This window comes from Felis catus, chromosome E1 (assembly GCF_018350175.1).
Source record: "Felis catus isolate Fca126 chromosome E1, F.catus_Fca126_mat1.0, whole genome shotgun sequence".
NCBI lineage: Eukaryota > Metazoa > Chordata > Mammalia > Carnivora > Felidae > Felis > Felis catus.
In genome coordinates, this window is record NC_058381.1 from 55,057,857 (window position 1) to 55,074,413 (window position 16,557).

Sequence of the window (16,557 nt, forward strand, 5' to 3'; positions counted from 1 at the left end):
CTTTGCAGAATAAGAGTTATTACCAGGAATAAATCTTATCTGAGTAACCCAACTACATAACAGGGCAAGCATTTGTGTAGCAAACACTGTTTTTCATTTTCCCACGAAATCCTTTCTTTCCCTTTGAAGTCCCAGACTCCTGCCCCTTCTCCTTAATTCGGGATGACACTTACACCCCATTATGCCTGATTGCCCTGTCTGTGTGGGTTCCCCACACATATACTATTCAGCTGGATTTTCTCCTGTTAATCTGTTTCATGTCAATTCGATTCTTGGTCCAACCAGAAGAACCTTGAAGGGGCCAGGAACACTTCCTCCCCAAGAACGGGGTGGGATATCCTTGCTCCTGGACAGCTGGCGTAGTCGGCAGGACTAGCTGGACACCGCTCACCCCAGACCCTGCCACAGCTGAGACGTCCCTGGGACATCTGACAGAGAGCTGGCAGAAGGTAAGATTTCTCACCATGTCAGCCTCCTGGAATCGCCATCTATAGAGGCTGAGAAAACGAGAGTGAAAAGTCTTTTTTCTCTCTCCATTCAGATGAACAGGAGAAAATATTTGTGGACCTAGTTCCTTGGGCTTAGTGGCTTTGTGGTTCAACCAGTTCAATTTGGCTGAGCGTCCTTTCATTACTGATCCATTTCATCCCAGAAATGCTCTTTGTTTTCCTCTGTCTATATGATTTCTGATGTTTGTCATCTGTTGCTAAGGGACATCTTGGAAGCCAGAGCTGCAAAATTGGTGGACACAAGTCGAGCACTTAAAAGCTGTTTGAGCTCTTGTCACCTGAAGACGATTCCCATGATAGGGTGAGCTGGTCATGGAATGGGGTAGACTGACACTAGGTCACCCACCAGCCTCAAGAAAGCTCCATGCGAGCAGGTACACTGTAAACAACACACAGTCCCCAACCCCATGACACATCCCTCCTAGGTGTTATTGTGGCTCCCACAGAACCAAAGCTTAGATAAAGCTCTTAGGTTTTCCCATTTGCTTTGTTCTATGCCCTAAGAGTTTGGCTTTATGGCCCGTGAGAATTTTCTCTTTGGTCTTTAAAAAACATTTTTTTGGGGGTGGTTGTCTGGTTGGCTCAGTCGGTTGAGCATCCGACTTCAGCTCAGGTCATGATCTCGCACTTCACAAGTTCAAGCCCCGCGTTGGGCTCTGTGCTGACAGCTCAGAGCCTAGAGCCTACTTAGGATTCTCTCTCTCTCTCTCTCTCTCTCTCTCTCTCTCTCTGCCCCTCCCCCACTCGTACTTTGTCTCTCTCTCTCAAAAATAAATAAAAACATTAAAAAAATTTTTTTAAGTTCATTTACTTAGTTTTGACAGATAGCATGAGCAGGAGAGAAGGAGAGAGAGAGAGAGAGAGAGAGAGAGAATCCCAAGCAGGCTCCACACTGATAGTGCAGAGCCCGATGCAGGGCTTGAATTCATAAAACCATAAGATCGTGACCTGAGCCGAAACTGAGAGTCAGACGCTTAGCCAACTGAGATACCCAGGCACCCCTCTCTTTGGTCTCCACCATCCAGAGGGAGCACTTACTGGGGTACACTTGGTGACCAGTCAAATAGGCTGGGTGTCTGAATCTCTTTCTCTGCATCAGGCTGTGCCAGCCCTCGGGGTCAATGTCATGAGAGGTTTCAGCCCATGAGAACCTTTATGTCCCAACCCACATTGCTTGTCAATGCTGGAAAGCCCCATTCCAGAAGCACCGATGTGATGTCACTCATTAGTGGGTCTGTGACCGGAGGCATCTCACGTTTTTGTGGGAGACTGGAGACACCATTTCCACTACCCCATCTTACCTCCTGTGCACTGAAGGCCTTGGCTTTCTTAGTTCAATGTCAGGAGTAAACTTTTGGATCATGGAGACTGCATCACCTCTGCCCTCTTTGGTCACCTCTTGTGACCTGAGTTAAGTCGCGAAAAGTCTTACTGGTTTGAGTTGCTAGGAATAGATACTACCAATTAATGGCCAGATGATGGAGGTTCCTTTAGGATGCGCTCTATTCTGAAAAAATATATATAATTTATAAAGAACTTTCAATTGTCCTGTTATTATCATGGCTAGCTTTAAGGACTCCCTTGACAAGATGGAAGAAGTTCTACTTTAAGACAAAATAAATGTCCACATACAGTGTAAATTCCCTTTGTTTCTTCCTTTGTTTGTTTTAAGTTCATTGAATTGTTCGCTGTCACTACAGTTATTTTTTTTTAATTCTGTACATTATTCAGTGCTCGTAAGTGGACTCTAAATGCCCTTCACGTATTTCGCCCAGTCCCGCATCCACCTCCCCTCTGGGAACCATCCAATTGTTCTTTGTAGTTAAGAGTCTTTGTGATTTTCTGGTTTGTCTCTTTTTGTTGTTGTTGTTGTTGTTCATCGGTTTCGTTTCATTTTCTTAAACTCTGGCCTCATGTGCCTGTCGTAACCTCCCTTTCCCTACTGGATTTATAGAGATCATTCTGGCCTGATCTCTAGGTCCAACGTATCCAGGATGCTCCTATAAATGCTAAGAGCCAGAACGTGAATTTAACAAAAGCACCCGAGACTGGTAATAAGACTCGCTTTGCTCCCACCTTCTAGGGCTCTGTAACAAGATTCTGTCAGACTAAGGAATTCTTTTTTTTTTTTTTTACATTTATTTATTTTTGAGAGGCAGAGAGAGACAGCGTGAGCAGGGGAGGGTCAGAGAGAGGGAGATACAGAATCAGAAGCAGACCCCAGGCTCCGAGCTCACCACAGAGCCTGACGCGGGGCTCAAACCCACGAACTGTGAGATCATGACCTGAGCCGAAGTCGGACGCTTAACCAACTGAGCCACCCAGGTGCCCTCAGACTAAGGAATTCTTATACAATATGTTTGCAGGTGTATCCTAGACATGCCACAAAAAATTCATATCCCCTGGACAACAGCAAAGCTTTTAAATTATAAAGCCCCTTACCTCTACTCTCAGAAGCTCCCACATAACTTAGAGAGGATTTACAAAGTTATTTGACTATATTTATAACCATCCCTTCACAGAGGAAACAAATGACCAAATTTCTCCTAAGCCCTCCTACAAATGGTCAGTTGAAGGCCAATATTGAGGGGCTTATAGAAGCCCCACTTACATTTTGTATCTAGAATAAAAGGCTTTTGTTAAAATGCTTTTGACGGACTTAACAAAGGCATAAAACTATTGGTTTCCATTTTAGCTAAAATTCTCCCTCATATAGAGAAGCAAATTTAGTTAAAAAGAAGGGGCAGTTGCTTGATATTCAGGCTGTAATCCAGGTCTTGAGGAATTAGGAACAATGGTTCTTATTTTGCAAATCTCTACAAAACCAGAACTACAACTCCAGGGACAAATAAAAGCCCACTTAGCTCTATCTCCAAACCTTGCCTGTTCCTTTCAGAATGCTTGTGAATATTATAAAATATCAAGATGTTGGAAGGAAAATGTTCTGCTATTTTTTTTTAATTTTTTTTAACGTTTATTTATTTTTGAGACAGAGAGAGACAGAGCATGAACGGGGGAGGGTCAGAGAGAGAGGGAGACACAGAATCTGAAACAGGCTCCAGGCTCTGAGCGGTCAGCACAGAGCCCGACGCAGGGCTCGAACTCACGGACTGCGAGATCATGACCTGAGCCGAAGTCGGCTGCCTAACTGACTGAGCCACCCAGGCCCCCCTCTGTTATTTTTTTTTTAAAGGTAAATTTTAAACAGCAATTACCCTGAAATTCTAGAAAAAAATTTATATTCTTTTTAAAATATTTATTTTTGGGAAAGTACATGCAGAGGACGGGCAGAGAAATGGGGACAGAGGATCGGCAGCAGGCTCTGCACTGATAGTCTGATGCAGATAGCTCCATGCGGGGCTCGAACTCACAAACCAGGAGATCATGACCTGAGCTGAAGCTGGACACTCAGCTGACTGAGCCACCCAGGTGTCCCCCAAATTTTTATATTCTTTCTATCTCCCATGAAAGTATAAATCTTACCATGTCTTTGAAATGTAAACACAGCCCACAATCTCCTGAGAATGAAGAACAAGAAAAAATAAAGAGGGAAAGTGGCCCTTTTAAAATACAAACTGTTGGCAGGACTCATGTGCCCAGACTCCAGCCCTCTGAGGACAGGCAGAGAGGCTCCAAGGATCCTCCCTGGAGAAAAGTGAGACCCTTGCTCTGTGCTTTTGTGATACAAATTCTCTACCCCCCCCCCCCATCTTCACTAAGACCTAAGGGCGTTTTTACAACATGTAAACTCTAGGGGAAAGTTTATGTTAAAACAAATAAATAAACAAAACAATAGAGGGAAGTATTTAAAAATTGGGCCTGTCATGTCCTCTCCACAAATAGTAGTACAAACAAAATTAAGATTTTGTTTGCGTCTCGTCTGTGTATTGTGTGTGTATGTGTGTGTGTGTCCATGTATGTTGTACATGTGAGATATTTTCTCTACCTCTGGGCGGTACTGTTAAAATTAATTTGCAAAAAAACTCTATTTAGTTAGTTTGAAGGCAAGCACTCGTAAGGATTGGGCATTCTAAAACTCAGAAAGGTAAAAACTCGCCCAAACGTGTTTCAAATTCACATGATCTGGGAACATATTTGGTAGTAAAGCTAATTTAAGGTTGATTTACTTAAAATAGATATATCTGTAGATTTCTCAGTTTTAAATATAAAACTTCTATTCTGCTTGTATTTACTAAAAGTCAAGTGAGGTTGTGGTATGGCTATTGCAAACTTGATCAGGAGAAAAAGAAACCTTAGAATAATCGGTGTTTTTGCCACATGCCTCATGAAGCTTCGGTGCAGTCTGAGCATAATTGTTAAAAACAAGTTAAATTATATAGCTGTAAATATGGTAAAATAAAGAACATCAGTTTATCCACTTTTGTCTTATTATAGCAAAATTAAAGATGTATTTCAGCCTGTTAGTAAATAGATTTCATGTTTTATGAAAAGATGAAAAAAATCACTTGTTTCTAAAAATTATAAAATATATTCATAAATTTGCCAATCTAAAGGATTCTTGTGTAACCAAGTTACAGTTGCTTACTACTTAGTTTTCACTAGAAATTAAGAATTCTAATAAATTCTAATAAAGAATAAAGAATTCTAATAAATGTGGGATGCCTGGGTGGCTCAGTCTGTTAAGCATTCGACTCTTGATTTCAACTCAGGTCGTGATCTCCCAGTTTTGTGACTTTGAGCCCCGCATCAGTCTCTCTCTCTCTCTCTCTCTCTCTCTCTCTCTCTCTGCCCCCCCTTACTTGTGCTGTCTCTGTCTCTCTTACAGTAAAAATAAAAATCTTAAAAAAAAGGAATTCTAATAAATGTAATTAAGACTACTGGACATAATAAAGGAAACAACTCTGTATATGAAGGAAGTAAGATATGTGTTTTTGGTAAGAAAAAGTATGAAGAATGAAAAGACACATTTGTTGAGGGAAAAGAAAATAATTTTGTCTACAGAGAGACCAGCTATTTCAAGAGGAAACATTTAGGGCTAAATCTGAATGCAAAAAAAAGGAAGTTCTAGAAGGTTAATGAAGACAGAATCTTTGGAAAGAACTTTTATATGCAGCCAATACTGGCTAAGATTATGATACATTTAAAGAAGTAAATGAGTTTTAACACAAAAAGCACACGAGTGCAAAGTTTTTGTTTCCTCTTTTTAAAAGTACAGAGTTGGGGCGCCTGGGTGGCGCAGTCAGTTAAGCATCCGACTTCAGCCAGGTCACGATCTCGCGGTCCGGGAGTTCGAGCCCCGCGTCAGGCTCTGGGCTGATGGCTCAGAGCCTGGAGCCTGTTTCCGATTCTGTGTCTCCCTCTCTCTCTGACCCTCCCTCGTTCATGCTCTGTCTCTCTCTGTCCCAAAAATAAATAAACGTTGAAAAAAAATTAAAAAAAAATAAAAGTACAGAGTTTTCTTCAGCTATTAGACCCTCTCCCTAAGAAATTGCAAGCAAAACTTTTTCTTCATATTTTAAATTATCTGCCTAAAAACCCATGATTGTGCTTACCAAAATAATCCTTATGTTTATCAGTTTTCAATTACATAAGAAAACTGAGTCTTTTTTTTTTAATTTTTTTTCAACGTTTATTTATTTTTGGGACAGAGAGAGACAGAGCATGAACGGGGGAGGGGCAGAGAGAGAGGGAGACACAGAATCGGAAACAGGCTCCAGGCTCTGAGCCATCAGCCCAGAGCCCGACGCGGGGCTCGAACTCACGGACCGCGAGATCGTGACCTGGCTGAAGTCGGACGCTCAACCGACTACGCCACCCAGGCGCCCCAAGAAAACTGAGTCTTAATATTCAAGGTGTTAAATTTTGCTCACAACTATGTAACCTTCTGTATTTGCCTTGAATATTTTAAAAAATATTTTTTAAGTTCATTTTTACTTCTTTTGAGAGAGAAAGAGAGAGAACAAGCAGCTTAGGAGCAGAGAAAGAGGGAGACAGAATCCAAGCAGGCTCCCCACTGTCAGCGCAGAGCTTGACAACGTGGGGCTTGAACTCGTGAACCATGACATCATGACCTGAGCCAAAGTCGGACAGTTAACTGACTGAGACACCCAGGTACCCCTAGCAAAGCAGGTTTTAAGGAGTCAACTCTAATTTTTGTTGTACATATGGACATAGTCAGGCCAAGTTTTATGGGAAATGACTTATTTTGCAAACAAGTTAGTGTTCATTTCATTATCTTTGGTCAAAGAAGTGATTATAGTGAGAAAATATGTTTCAATAACACATCTTCGTACATTTTAGATTTTATTATTACTCCTTATATACTGGATTAGGTCCTGATTTCTTCTAGTGTCTTCCACCACCAGGCTACAACATTCCAAACCAACGTTCTGAGTTTTCTCCCACCTTTCTGACTTGGAATCCTTTGAGAACTAAAATTGCCCTTCTCCTGAGGTTCTGCTAAATGTAAACCACTTACCTAAACCTGGAGAAATCCACAAGAACTCATAACCTACCCAGTCTTTGTGCCTATCGCTCAGCAGGCCAAGCAGAGATCACCAGAGACATTTGAACTACAAACCCAGGGGACCTGTCTGACTTGCACAGCCTGCACATCTCACTCTGAGATGCTTCGAGTCCAACATCTAGAAGTCTGCTCCACTGGCTGCCCTCACAACTCGGAAACTAGCTTAACATTTGATCCAGTCATGAACCATTGGGTTCCTCTTGTTTCCATAGAAAAGCCTCTTGTTTCTTACCTGATTACTTGGACCACAGGCCTGACGTTGTGAATCCACCCACATCACTGCCTTCTGGAATGAGTTTGCCTAAACTGACCTATCATCCAGATGAATAGACCAGTTCAGTTGGAAGAAACACATACCAGCTGAACTGTTAATGTGTGCAACTGCAGAGAAGCTTACATTTAAATTTGATCTGAGTAACCCATCTCTCTGGCAGGATATACATTTGTGCACCAAACATTTACTGGTTCCTTCCCTTTGAAATCTCAGACCCCTACCCCCTTCTGCTTAATTCGGGATGACATTTGTATCTCTTTTGCCTGACTGCCACGTCTGTGTGGACTCCTTGCACGTATGCTATTAGATTTGATTTTCTCTTGTTAATCTGTCTCATGTCAATTTGAGTCTTAGTCCAGCCAGAAGGACCTTGAAGGGGACAGGGATTCTTGCTCCCCTTCCCTCCTGGGGCTGGGCCACTACGCCCTCTCCTACTCCTCTGGCAAAGCCCTGGGCTGCTCCACCTCCAAGCCCCCCACCCCTGCCAGGCCTTCTGAGGGTGCAGGTGGCAGGTGGCAGGGAGAAGACCCCATGGCCTTTGTCTACGGAAGACTAGAGTGGTGGAGGCAGGTGGAGAGGGATCCCTGGGCTCAGGGACCATGTGTTGGGACAGATTGACTTTAGGGGTAAAGATGACAAGAAACGGCATTTGGAGCACATCTGAGCTGCTAACAGGGTGGACAGCTGTACAAAGGGGCCAATACCACTGAAGTGGAGAACTAGGCTGGGAGATGGGGGGGAGGGCAGGAAGTAGGTGTGCACAGAATGGATGTGGTGCTACAGAGTGGCAGGGGCAGGGACCCTCCCTGGAGAGAAGGTCTTCAGAGTCAGACTCCAGGGGATGCCGAGTTGAGGGGCTAGAGCAAGGGAGGGGACACCTCATCAGGTCAGCTATACGCTCCCAACCGACGGCACTGCTCTTTAACTACTTAACGAAATAAGGAAGTAACAGAAGAAAAAATTGAGGGGAAGTAGATGAGAGAAACTATAAAAGAATAATTTAGAAGAAGAGAAGGTAGGTTGCATCTGTGCTCAGTTCAAGTTTCTGGAAGGCAGCTGGTATTTGCTGAGCACCAGGAAGACAAGCCAGGAAAGCAGGACATGTGGCTGCTCCCGGTTCTGTTCCTTCTCGTCGTCCAAGGTGAGTGGGGCAGGGGCTTCGGGACCAAGTACCTGGAGGACCTGGGTGAGACTTAGGGGCTTTCCTGGAGAAAATGGCAGGGCCTTTCATTCATCAAGATACTTTCTCATTGAAAAGATAAGAAAAAAATTTTTTTGAAATCTAACTTCTTTCTTTAAACGTTTATTTATTTTTGAGAAAGAGACAGAGAGAGACAGGGCATGAGCAGGGGAGGAAAAGAGAGAGAGGGAGACACAGAATCCAAAGCAGGCTCCAGGCTCTGAGCTGTCAGCACAAAGCCCCACATGGGGCTCTAACCCACGAACTGCGAGATCATGACCTGAGTCGAAGTCGGATGCTTAACTGACTGAGCCACCCAGGTGCCCCTAAAAAATTTGTTTTAAGTTTTGTTACCTGAGAGGTACTAAGTTAGGTGTTGGGGAATGAAAAGAAAAATAAATAACGTAAATGGTGTCTGTTTCTAGGGCACTGTTTGTCAACCCTGGCAGATAGTTTGATAGATGTTAGACGGATGGATGGATGGATGGATGGATGGAAGGAAGGCAGGAAGGAAGCATGGATGGCTGGACGCATGGATGGATAGATGACAGATACATACATGCACTCATATATGCACATATACATAAATAATTGCTGAGGAACTTTTAAGGAGCACAGATGATCAGGTTCCAGCTGAGACCCACTCAGTAAAGGTGGGATTCAGACATCAGGATCATTTAAAAGCCTAAACAACTGGTCTTAACTTGTAGCTCGAGCTGGGAACCTCTCTCCTGAAGAACTCAGACTACAGCGAGGAAGACAGGCAGCAAAACCAGGGTGTGACAGGCTCTCTGGAAAGTTCTTCAACCCCACACATCAGCCTGCCTGAGTCCCTGCTCTGGATGATCCAAAGACAAGACTGTTGGCCAGTGTCATTAGCTCAACAAGCAAGACACTCTGAGTGTGTCACCTGGGAGGGAAGATCAGAGATGAGAAGGTGACTGTTTGTGGGCTGGATGTCAAATCCTTGGATGCAGCTGGTGCTTGATGCTCAGAGAAGACAGTAGCTAGTGCAGGACCATTTGGCTGTCCCAGCTCTGTTCCTTCTCATCCTCCAGAACCACAGGGCTTGGGGTAGGATGCAGAGAGTGACTCTTCTAGGCAGGAGGTTATCATGAGAATTAAAACGACCCCATTTACTCATCCACTGATGTTATAGAAACATGGAAGTACAAGGTATGTAGGTAAAAAAAACAAGCAATCACCTGTGCGAGTGAGTGAGTGTGTTTGGTGTGTGTGTGTGTGTGTGTGTGTTTAGTTCATGTCAGTTTGGAGGCTGAGGGTTTATAGGTGTGTGAGGGTTAGAGTGTCAGGGGCATGGATGGGGAGGGGGCCACGCTGTCTCACCAGCTCTGGGATTCAGAAATACACCTGTGGCTGCAGTGTGCACTCTGTGCTACCTGGAAGAGGTGCTGCTTGAGGGAGGGCAGGGGACGGTGGTCAGTAGGATGGCAAGTGAGTGGAAGCCGCTATATTGGGCAGTTAGGAGACCCAAGGAGGATGCCCAAGAGGGGTGACAGCAAAAGAAATTCTGCAGGAGATGAATGGACAGGAGGGATGTGGTGATTAGACAGAGGGCAGAGGTTCCTGGCTGGTATTCAGGGCAGGGCCAGAAGCTGCAGCAGTGCCTGGGTCAACTCTGGGCCAAGGGAGGACAAGGTGCATGTTGGTTTCTGTTTTCCAGGCCACTTCTGCACCTGCTTGGAGAGAATGGTGAGAGGCAGAGAGGGGGGCACTCTGACCACATCCTGTGAGTATAGCCCAGGATGGGAATCCTACAGGAAGTGGTGGTGTCGCGGGAAGAATTGGAATTCCTGCAAAATCCTTGTTAAGACCACTGGGTCAGAGAAACTGGTGAAGAAGGGCAGAGCGTCCATCCAGGAAAATCGTAGCCGACGCATATTCACCGTGACCTTGGAGGATCTCCGTCGGGAAGACGCAGACACCTACTGGTGTGGGATTGAGCGAACCGGCAATGACCTGGGGTACAAATTTTCTATTGTTGTCGACCCAGGTAAGTACTACCCCTCCTGTGCTCTGGGGCCCTGGGACCCACCCCCAGAGGAGTCAGGACTGTTTCTCTGACTTTCCAGGTAGATGGAGAGGAGTCTCAAAACTCTCCTGAGGCTATACGTGTGTGTGTGCTTATGTGAGCATGTGTGTGCATATGCAAGGGTGTATGGGGGGCGCCAAGAGTCTGAGAAAGACTGGAAGAAAGAGTGAGCCCCCACAACTCCACATGTCTCCATCTGCTCTCCCCAGAGGGAGCAGAGAAGGACAGACTTGAACAGAACGAGCTTGTCCAGGGAAGACAGCTCCTCTTTTCCTGGTCACATCCCATCCTGCGTGGGGCATCATCAGGCATACAGAGAGGAGTGGGGAGCCAGAAAGCCATGATCCTGAAGGTCTTACCTACAGGAAAAGAGACCCTCCCCCTGTGCCCTCTTTTTCCCTCTCCCCCTTCTGGCAACGTCAGCACAAAGGAGTAAGCATGGGACTGTGCACCCAGTTCTGGGAGAAGGGAAGGTAGGTTCCACCATGGTGCGGGCACCCTCTCTTCTGGCTGCTTCTATCCTTGGAGGGGACCCTGGGCTCCCCTGCAGCTGCCCCAGAAGCACTATGGCCTCCCTGGAGACAGGCCTGGAAGGAAAGTCAGGCTATAGCCCCCGCCCCACTGCTCCACCTCTGGACCCCTGCATCTTGTCTCCAACACACAGACATACAGGCACTAGGTAGGTAATGCATCTGCTACTCAACACTCCATTTCTAGAGAGACAAAAGTCTCTTAAAACTTAGCATATGCACATATGGTATGCGAATGTGTGGAGTGTGGAGGTATGCTTGTGTAGAATGTTCCAGAAATTAACTGAAAAAGACAAAAGTAGGGAGATGTGTGCATGAGTGGAGGAGGAGTTGGTGCCAGAGAATTGGAGTCTGGACCCTTGACCCAGATGACCTTCCCCGGGCAGGCCTGGAGAAGTAAGAAAGCAAGCCCTGGGGAGGCAGGAAGGACCGCAGGGGGAAGCAGGGGCTGCGGGCACTCGGCAGTCCCAGGAGACAGGGGACCCTGGGCCTGCCAGCTCTTGGGTCACATCGCTTCAGGGCAGCTGGCACAGAGCCTGCTTCAGGCCAGGCTGAGACTCAGAAAGGAGCCTGCCTGGCTGATTTAAGGTTCCAGGGATTGGGAACATGGTTCTGACATGCTCAGCTGTGCCCAGCAGGACACTGAGATGAAACTGAATGGGAATTGCCCACATAACCAGCAACCCCAATATCTCACATGGTGGTAAACTGGTGATTCTCTGCAAATCAGTAATCGTTTGTTTGGAATAATGCCAAAAAGATGCAAGAGAAAACCAACTTGGCTGAGCAGTGGCACTAAGACAGAAAGGTTCTGCACCCCTGGAGGTGGGGTGTGGAGACCATGGGAGCTACCTGTGACACTCACAACCATGCTCTGCTCTGTGTGTTTAGCCCCTGATCCAACAGACTCTCCCAAGCCTGTAGCAAGAACACCAGCCAGTCGAGCTTCCTCTCATCCACTTACCCAGGGCATCAACAGCAGCCAGCCTATTGTTCTGATCAACCCCCACAGCAGGTGAGCACAGCTGAACCCACAGACTTTCCCACTGCTGCCCTGGGACAGCTCTCCCCTGGGGCACTCTGACAAGGGCCCTCATTGGCCCTTCTGATGTTTCCTCTGCTGGGGAGAAACAGCAAGGTCTGCACTGGGCCCCCTCTTTGTACCTCTGAGTCCTTAAAGAGCTCCCCTCCCCACAAGAAACCTAGGCAAAGTTGTTCAGCTGGGCTGCAGGAGAGAAGCTTCTGGTCTCCTTCTGACCTGCCTCCCAACCCCCAAGCAGCCAAAACAGGCACAGGTGTTTTCAGCCTCAAGTTGCCAGAAGGGAAGGGCTCTGGATTCGCTCCCTGTGGCTTCTGGAGCAAATCACCACCACCCTGGTGGCTGAAGGCAAAACGATGTTATGATCTTAAAGTTCTGGAGACAAGGTCTGGGATGAGTCTCACTGGGCTAAACTCAAGGTGCTGGCAGGGCTGGCTCCTCCTGGAGGCTCTGAGGGAGAAGGGCTTCCTTGTCTTTTCCAGCTTCTGGAGGATGCTGCACCCCTGGCTCATGGTCCCTCCATCTGCACAGCCAGCAGGGGTGGTCAAGTGTTTCTCACCCTCATTACTCTGACACTGGCTCTCCTGTGTGCTTTCATTTATAAAGACACTGGCGATTCTATAGGATCCACCCAGATATCCCAGGATCACCTCCCCATCTCAAGGTCAGCTGCTGGCAAACTTAAATCCGTCTGTATCATTAATTCCCCCATGCCATGTAACATAACACATTCACAGGTCTGGAGATTAGGACATTTTTAAGGGGGGGGGCATTATTCTGCCCACAGACAGTCAAGCAGGTACCTGTTCCATGGATCCAGCCCTCCCCTCCCCAAGTGCTAGGGAAATGCTGGGAAGGAGTAGGAATTGGCATTTCTGCTTTCTCACGTTCCCAACATGGTCGATCGACAGGCTGGGCCATCAATCTGAAACCCACCCCCTCCACAGGCATCCAAAGAACAATCAATTAACTCTTTCTTCAAAGGGCAAACACCCTGTCCCAGTTTCACCCCATCCGAGTTCAGGGTGAAGGTGCGTTTCCTCCCAGAAGCCCCCTTCACCGCCTCCCTTCTGGTACAGTCTCTCTTCCTTCCCTTCTCAAGGGTCCTACTCCTTGGAGCTGCCCTGCTGGACGGTGTGTTCGGTCATGTGTGCAGCCAGGCACTTGGTTCATGCTTCACGATCGGCCTCTGTCCTGCTCGTGACTATTTAAAGACCAGTTTTTCTGTGGAGTCTGGAGAGGAGGATGCGAAACTTTTAGGGGACTGAGGGACACAGGAGGAAGCCTGCAGGTGGAGAGATGGGACGGGAGCTCCACAGGAAGTGGGACATGGGAAAAGAGCACAGTGGGTTCAAGGATAATTTAGGAAGTACAAAGCATCGTGTCTTCTCTCTCAAGAGAACCCCCTGTGAAATGAACATGACAAATCTTGCTCAAGGCAAGTGGAAGGAGAGAACAAGGCCAGCCTGCAGGGGGTCCTGACACTGCTTGTGGGGGAGGGGATGAGGCAGAGGTTGAGGGGGTCAGATTCTGGATACTGATGGGCACTACCAGGGGGACATATGTGAGCAAGGGCCCAATGGTGCATAGACCATGTGTCCACGTACAGGGTGCATGTGATAGTGCACCTGCTATGCTCTACCACATGGGGGTCAGAGTGGGGAGAGATCCCTCCCAGGAGAAGCCAGAAGGTTAACAGTTAGGTTATATGGGTGGGGTATAGGTGAAAGTGGAGAGGTAGGGCCTAGGGCAGCCCCTGAAGAAGAGAGGTTCACTCCTGTCACCATATTCTCTGCTCAGGGCCCTGCTACACAATCTTCACTTTGTGCTCTCTTTTTTTAAAAAAAATTTTTAATGTTTATTTTTGAGAGAGAGAGAGAGAGGCAGGGCATGAGTGGGGAGGGGCAAAAAGAGAGGGAGACACAGAACCCGAAGCAAACTCCAGGCTCTGAGCTGTCAGCACGGACCCCGATACAGGGCTCAAACCCACAGACTGCGAGATCATGACCTGAGCCGAAGTTGGATAATTAACCAACTGAGACACCAAGGTGCCCCTTCACTTTGTGCTCTTGAACTTGGTGAAGGTTCTCCTGCTTGGAGACCTGCTGTTACTATGATGTGGTTGAGCAGGAGTCAGGGGGACTCAGGGGGAGATAAGTCACCCTGTGCAGGAGAACCACAGCTTCCGCCCCATGGACATCCCTACACCCTCTGGCATCTATCAGGGAAGGGACAGTGATTGCAGTTCCAAGAGAAATGAGGGTTCCTGTTAGGTGAGGACTCCTCTTGTCCTTAGGAATAAACTCTATTTCCCTCACTACCCTGCACAGATCAGCGACCCTGACCATCAATGGAGCAGCAGAGAATCTTCCTGTGTGGATCCTCCTGGTACCTCCTTTCCTTGCCACCCTTGAGTGGCTCTGCCAAGGATAAATAACTATTACATCATTCAGGACTCTGGCCAATGATGGGTTTTCCAATTCCAGACCAACAAGTAAGCATAAAACCTCAATGAAACCAAAAGCTTGAGATTGTGTCCACGTGGACAAATACCCCTGATGGGCCAGCTGCACACAGGTCCGCCAATTCCACCTTCTGCTGCATCAGTACCTCCCAGATAAAGAATTGCCTGAGCATAAAAGATTGAAGGTAGGATCGGACCATCATCCAACCCACATCTCAACTGTTTGTACTATATATTTCCTATTAAAATCTATGGCTTGCTGCGCTCTTTTGAGATTTTTGTTGTTGTTGGGAAATGATTTCAATGTTTTATATGTGAGAGGATGACCCTTTCATTCTAGGCAGTGTGAATTTAGATTACTCTAAATCCAATGTAGATTTAGATTGTTTCCAGCAACAGGGAGGCGGGAGATTAGAAAGTGAGAGGTCTGGATAAGCCCTTTTATCCCCTCAAAGAGGTCCCAACGTGGTTCCTTGTATGCAGATGCAAAATTTCACTGATGGGCAAGAGAGGTAAAGAAAAGTATAGGGATCTATGTCAGAAAATTAATTTCTGTAATTTTAAAAAGTGTATTGTGGTATATGTATACCTCAAACTTTACAGAGTCTTCACATGCTAAGTGTACAGTCTAATCAGCTTTTTTAAAGCATGGAATACCTGGGTTACTGTCATCTCAAACAAGATCTTAATAGGGGTATGGATGTATGACTATAAATTTGACAAAACTCATTGAAGTTTCTCTTTTTCCCTCTGTAAGTAATAAGTGTTTTGTGGGGAAGGGCTTTGTAACCATGTAAATACTCACCTGTCCCTTTATCTACATCAGTGTCCTCTGGGCCCAGGGGACTCAATGGTCACAAGAAACAGTTCATTTCTGTCCCTTCATTTGTCCCTTGGCCCCACTGGTCTTTAGGTGCATGGGATTCAGGGGCCATTTGGACTTTTCCATATAGAGGGGACAGTCTAAGAGGCTCAGATCTGTCCCCATCACAGCTGTGATGCTGTCCATCCTCCAGGCACCTCAGACTCACCATCACCCACTCCTGGGTTTGGCTTGACCTTTGGCCTTTCCACTTCCCCACCCGCCCCTGTCACTTACCCCTCCCCCAAGCTGAGTAATGGCAAGCCCAGAATGTGCAGCTCTTTGTGTTTAACTTTGTCTACCTCACTCATCAAAAACAACATAAGCCTTTTTCTTTGATAATTTTCGAAGGTATACATGTTTCCTCTCAATAGGGGTGCAGGGGTTTTTGGGTTTTCTCTTTTCTACTTACATTCTTCCTGGACTCTGTCTACTCTTTTTTTTGTGTATCCATATTTAATACTGGACCATTTTTATTGTAACTATAAGTCCATGTTGCCCCCAAATTAATATGTCGAAGTCCTAATCAGGGAAGATATCAAGGACCCACCAGTTGAGAAGTCTTTCCAAGTGTCTAGAGTAATGTCAGAGGAGATTTTAGAGGCTACTTACCTGGATTCCTACAGATCAGAGAGTGCTAAGATGAAATGTTTAGACTAACATGGTGTCTGTGCCCATTCTTTATAAGGTAGTCTCATATGGAATAGGAACCATGTGTAAAGTGGGTACCCCAAAACATAACTGTTTACTAGACAGAAGCAACCTTGCACATCCTGGGGGGTATAGAAACTACACCAGACTTGGGATCAAAGGCTTTGTTTCCAGTTCTGGCTCAGGTGCCACTGGTTCTGTGGCACTGGGCAGGTGTCTTCTGTCTGGCCTCAGTTTCTCCATGGGTAAAGTGAGGTGGTTAATGACCCATATGGTTTCTTGAGCCCCATTTGTCTAGAATCAGGGAGATACTCAGAGGACTTGTGTGTCTGCCTCACATGCAATAGTTGTCAATGAAAGTTTTGAAACAATGTAAATCACCAGTTCCTCATCAAATTTCAATTTAGTCCTTTATATGCTTATACCAATATATGCTAAAATGGCTTTTATTTTGCTCCGAGGGTTTACACTCCATTACTACCATTATGTGTTTTGATGTTTAAATGGT

General features: G+C 46.2%; 1 protein-coding gene across 1 annotated transcript; it reads left to right on the forward strand.

Moving 5' to 3' along the window:
* Positions 1-6,708: 6,708 nt before the first annotated feature.
* On the forward strand, positions 6,709-14,801 carry LOC109494123 (CMRF35-like molecule 5). Its single transcript, XM_019816999.3, has 4 exons — positions 6,709-8,411; positions 10,135-10,464; positions 11,925-12,048; positions 14,403-14,801. Exons 1-4 carry the CDS (start codon positions 8,372-8,374, stop codon positions 14,503-14,505), a joined length of 597 nt encoding a protein of 198 aa, XP_019672558.1. The 5' UTR covers positions 6,709-8,371; the 3' UTR covers positions 14,506-14,801.
* Positions 14,802-16,557: the final 1,756 nt, after the last annotated feature.

Excerpts from the sequence above, each read along its gene's own strand:
- LOC109494123 (XM_019816999.3), top strand. The coding sequence starts at position 8,372 with ATGTGGCTGCTCCCGGTTCTGTTCCTTCTCGTCGTCCAAG. Across the intron at positions 10,465-11,924 it reads TTCTATTGTTGTCGACCCAG|CCCCTGATCCAACAGACTCT; the intron begins GTAAGTACTACC and ends CTGTGTGTTTAG. Across the intron at positions 12,049-14,402 it reads CTGATCAACCCCCACAGCAG|ATCAGCGACCCTGACCATCA; the intron begins GTGAGCACAGCT and ends TACCCTGCACAG.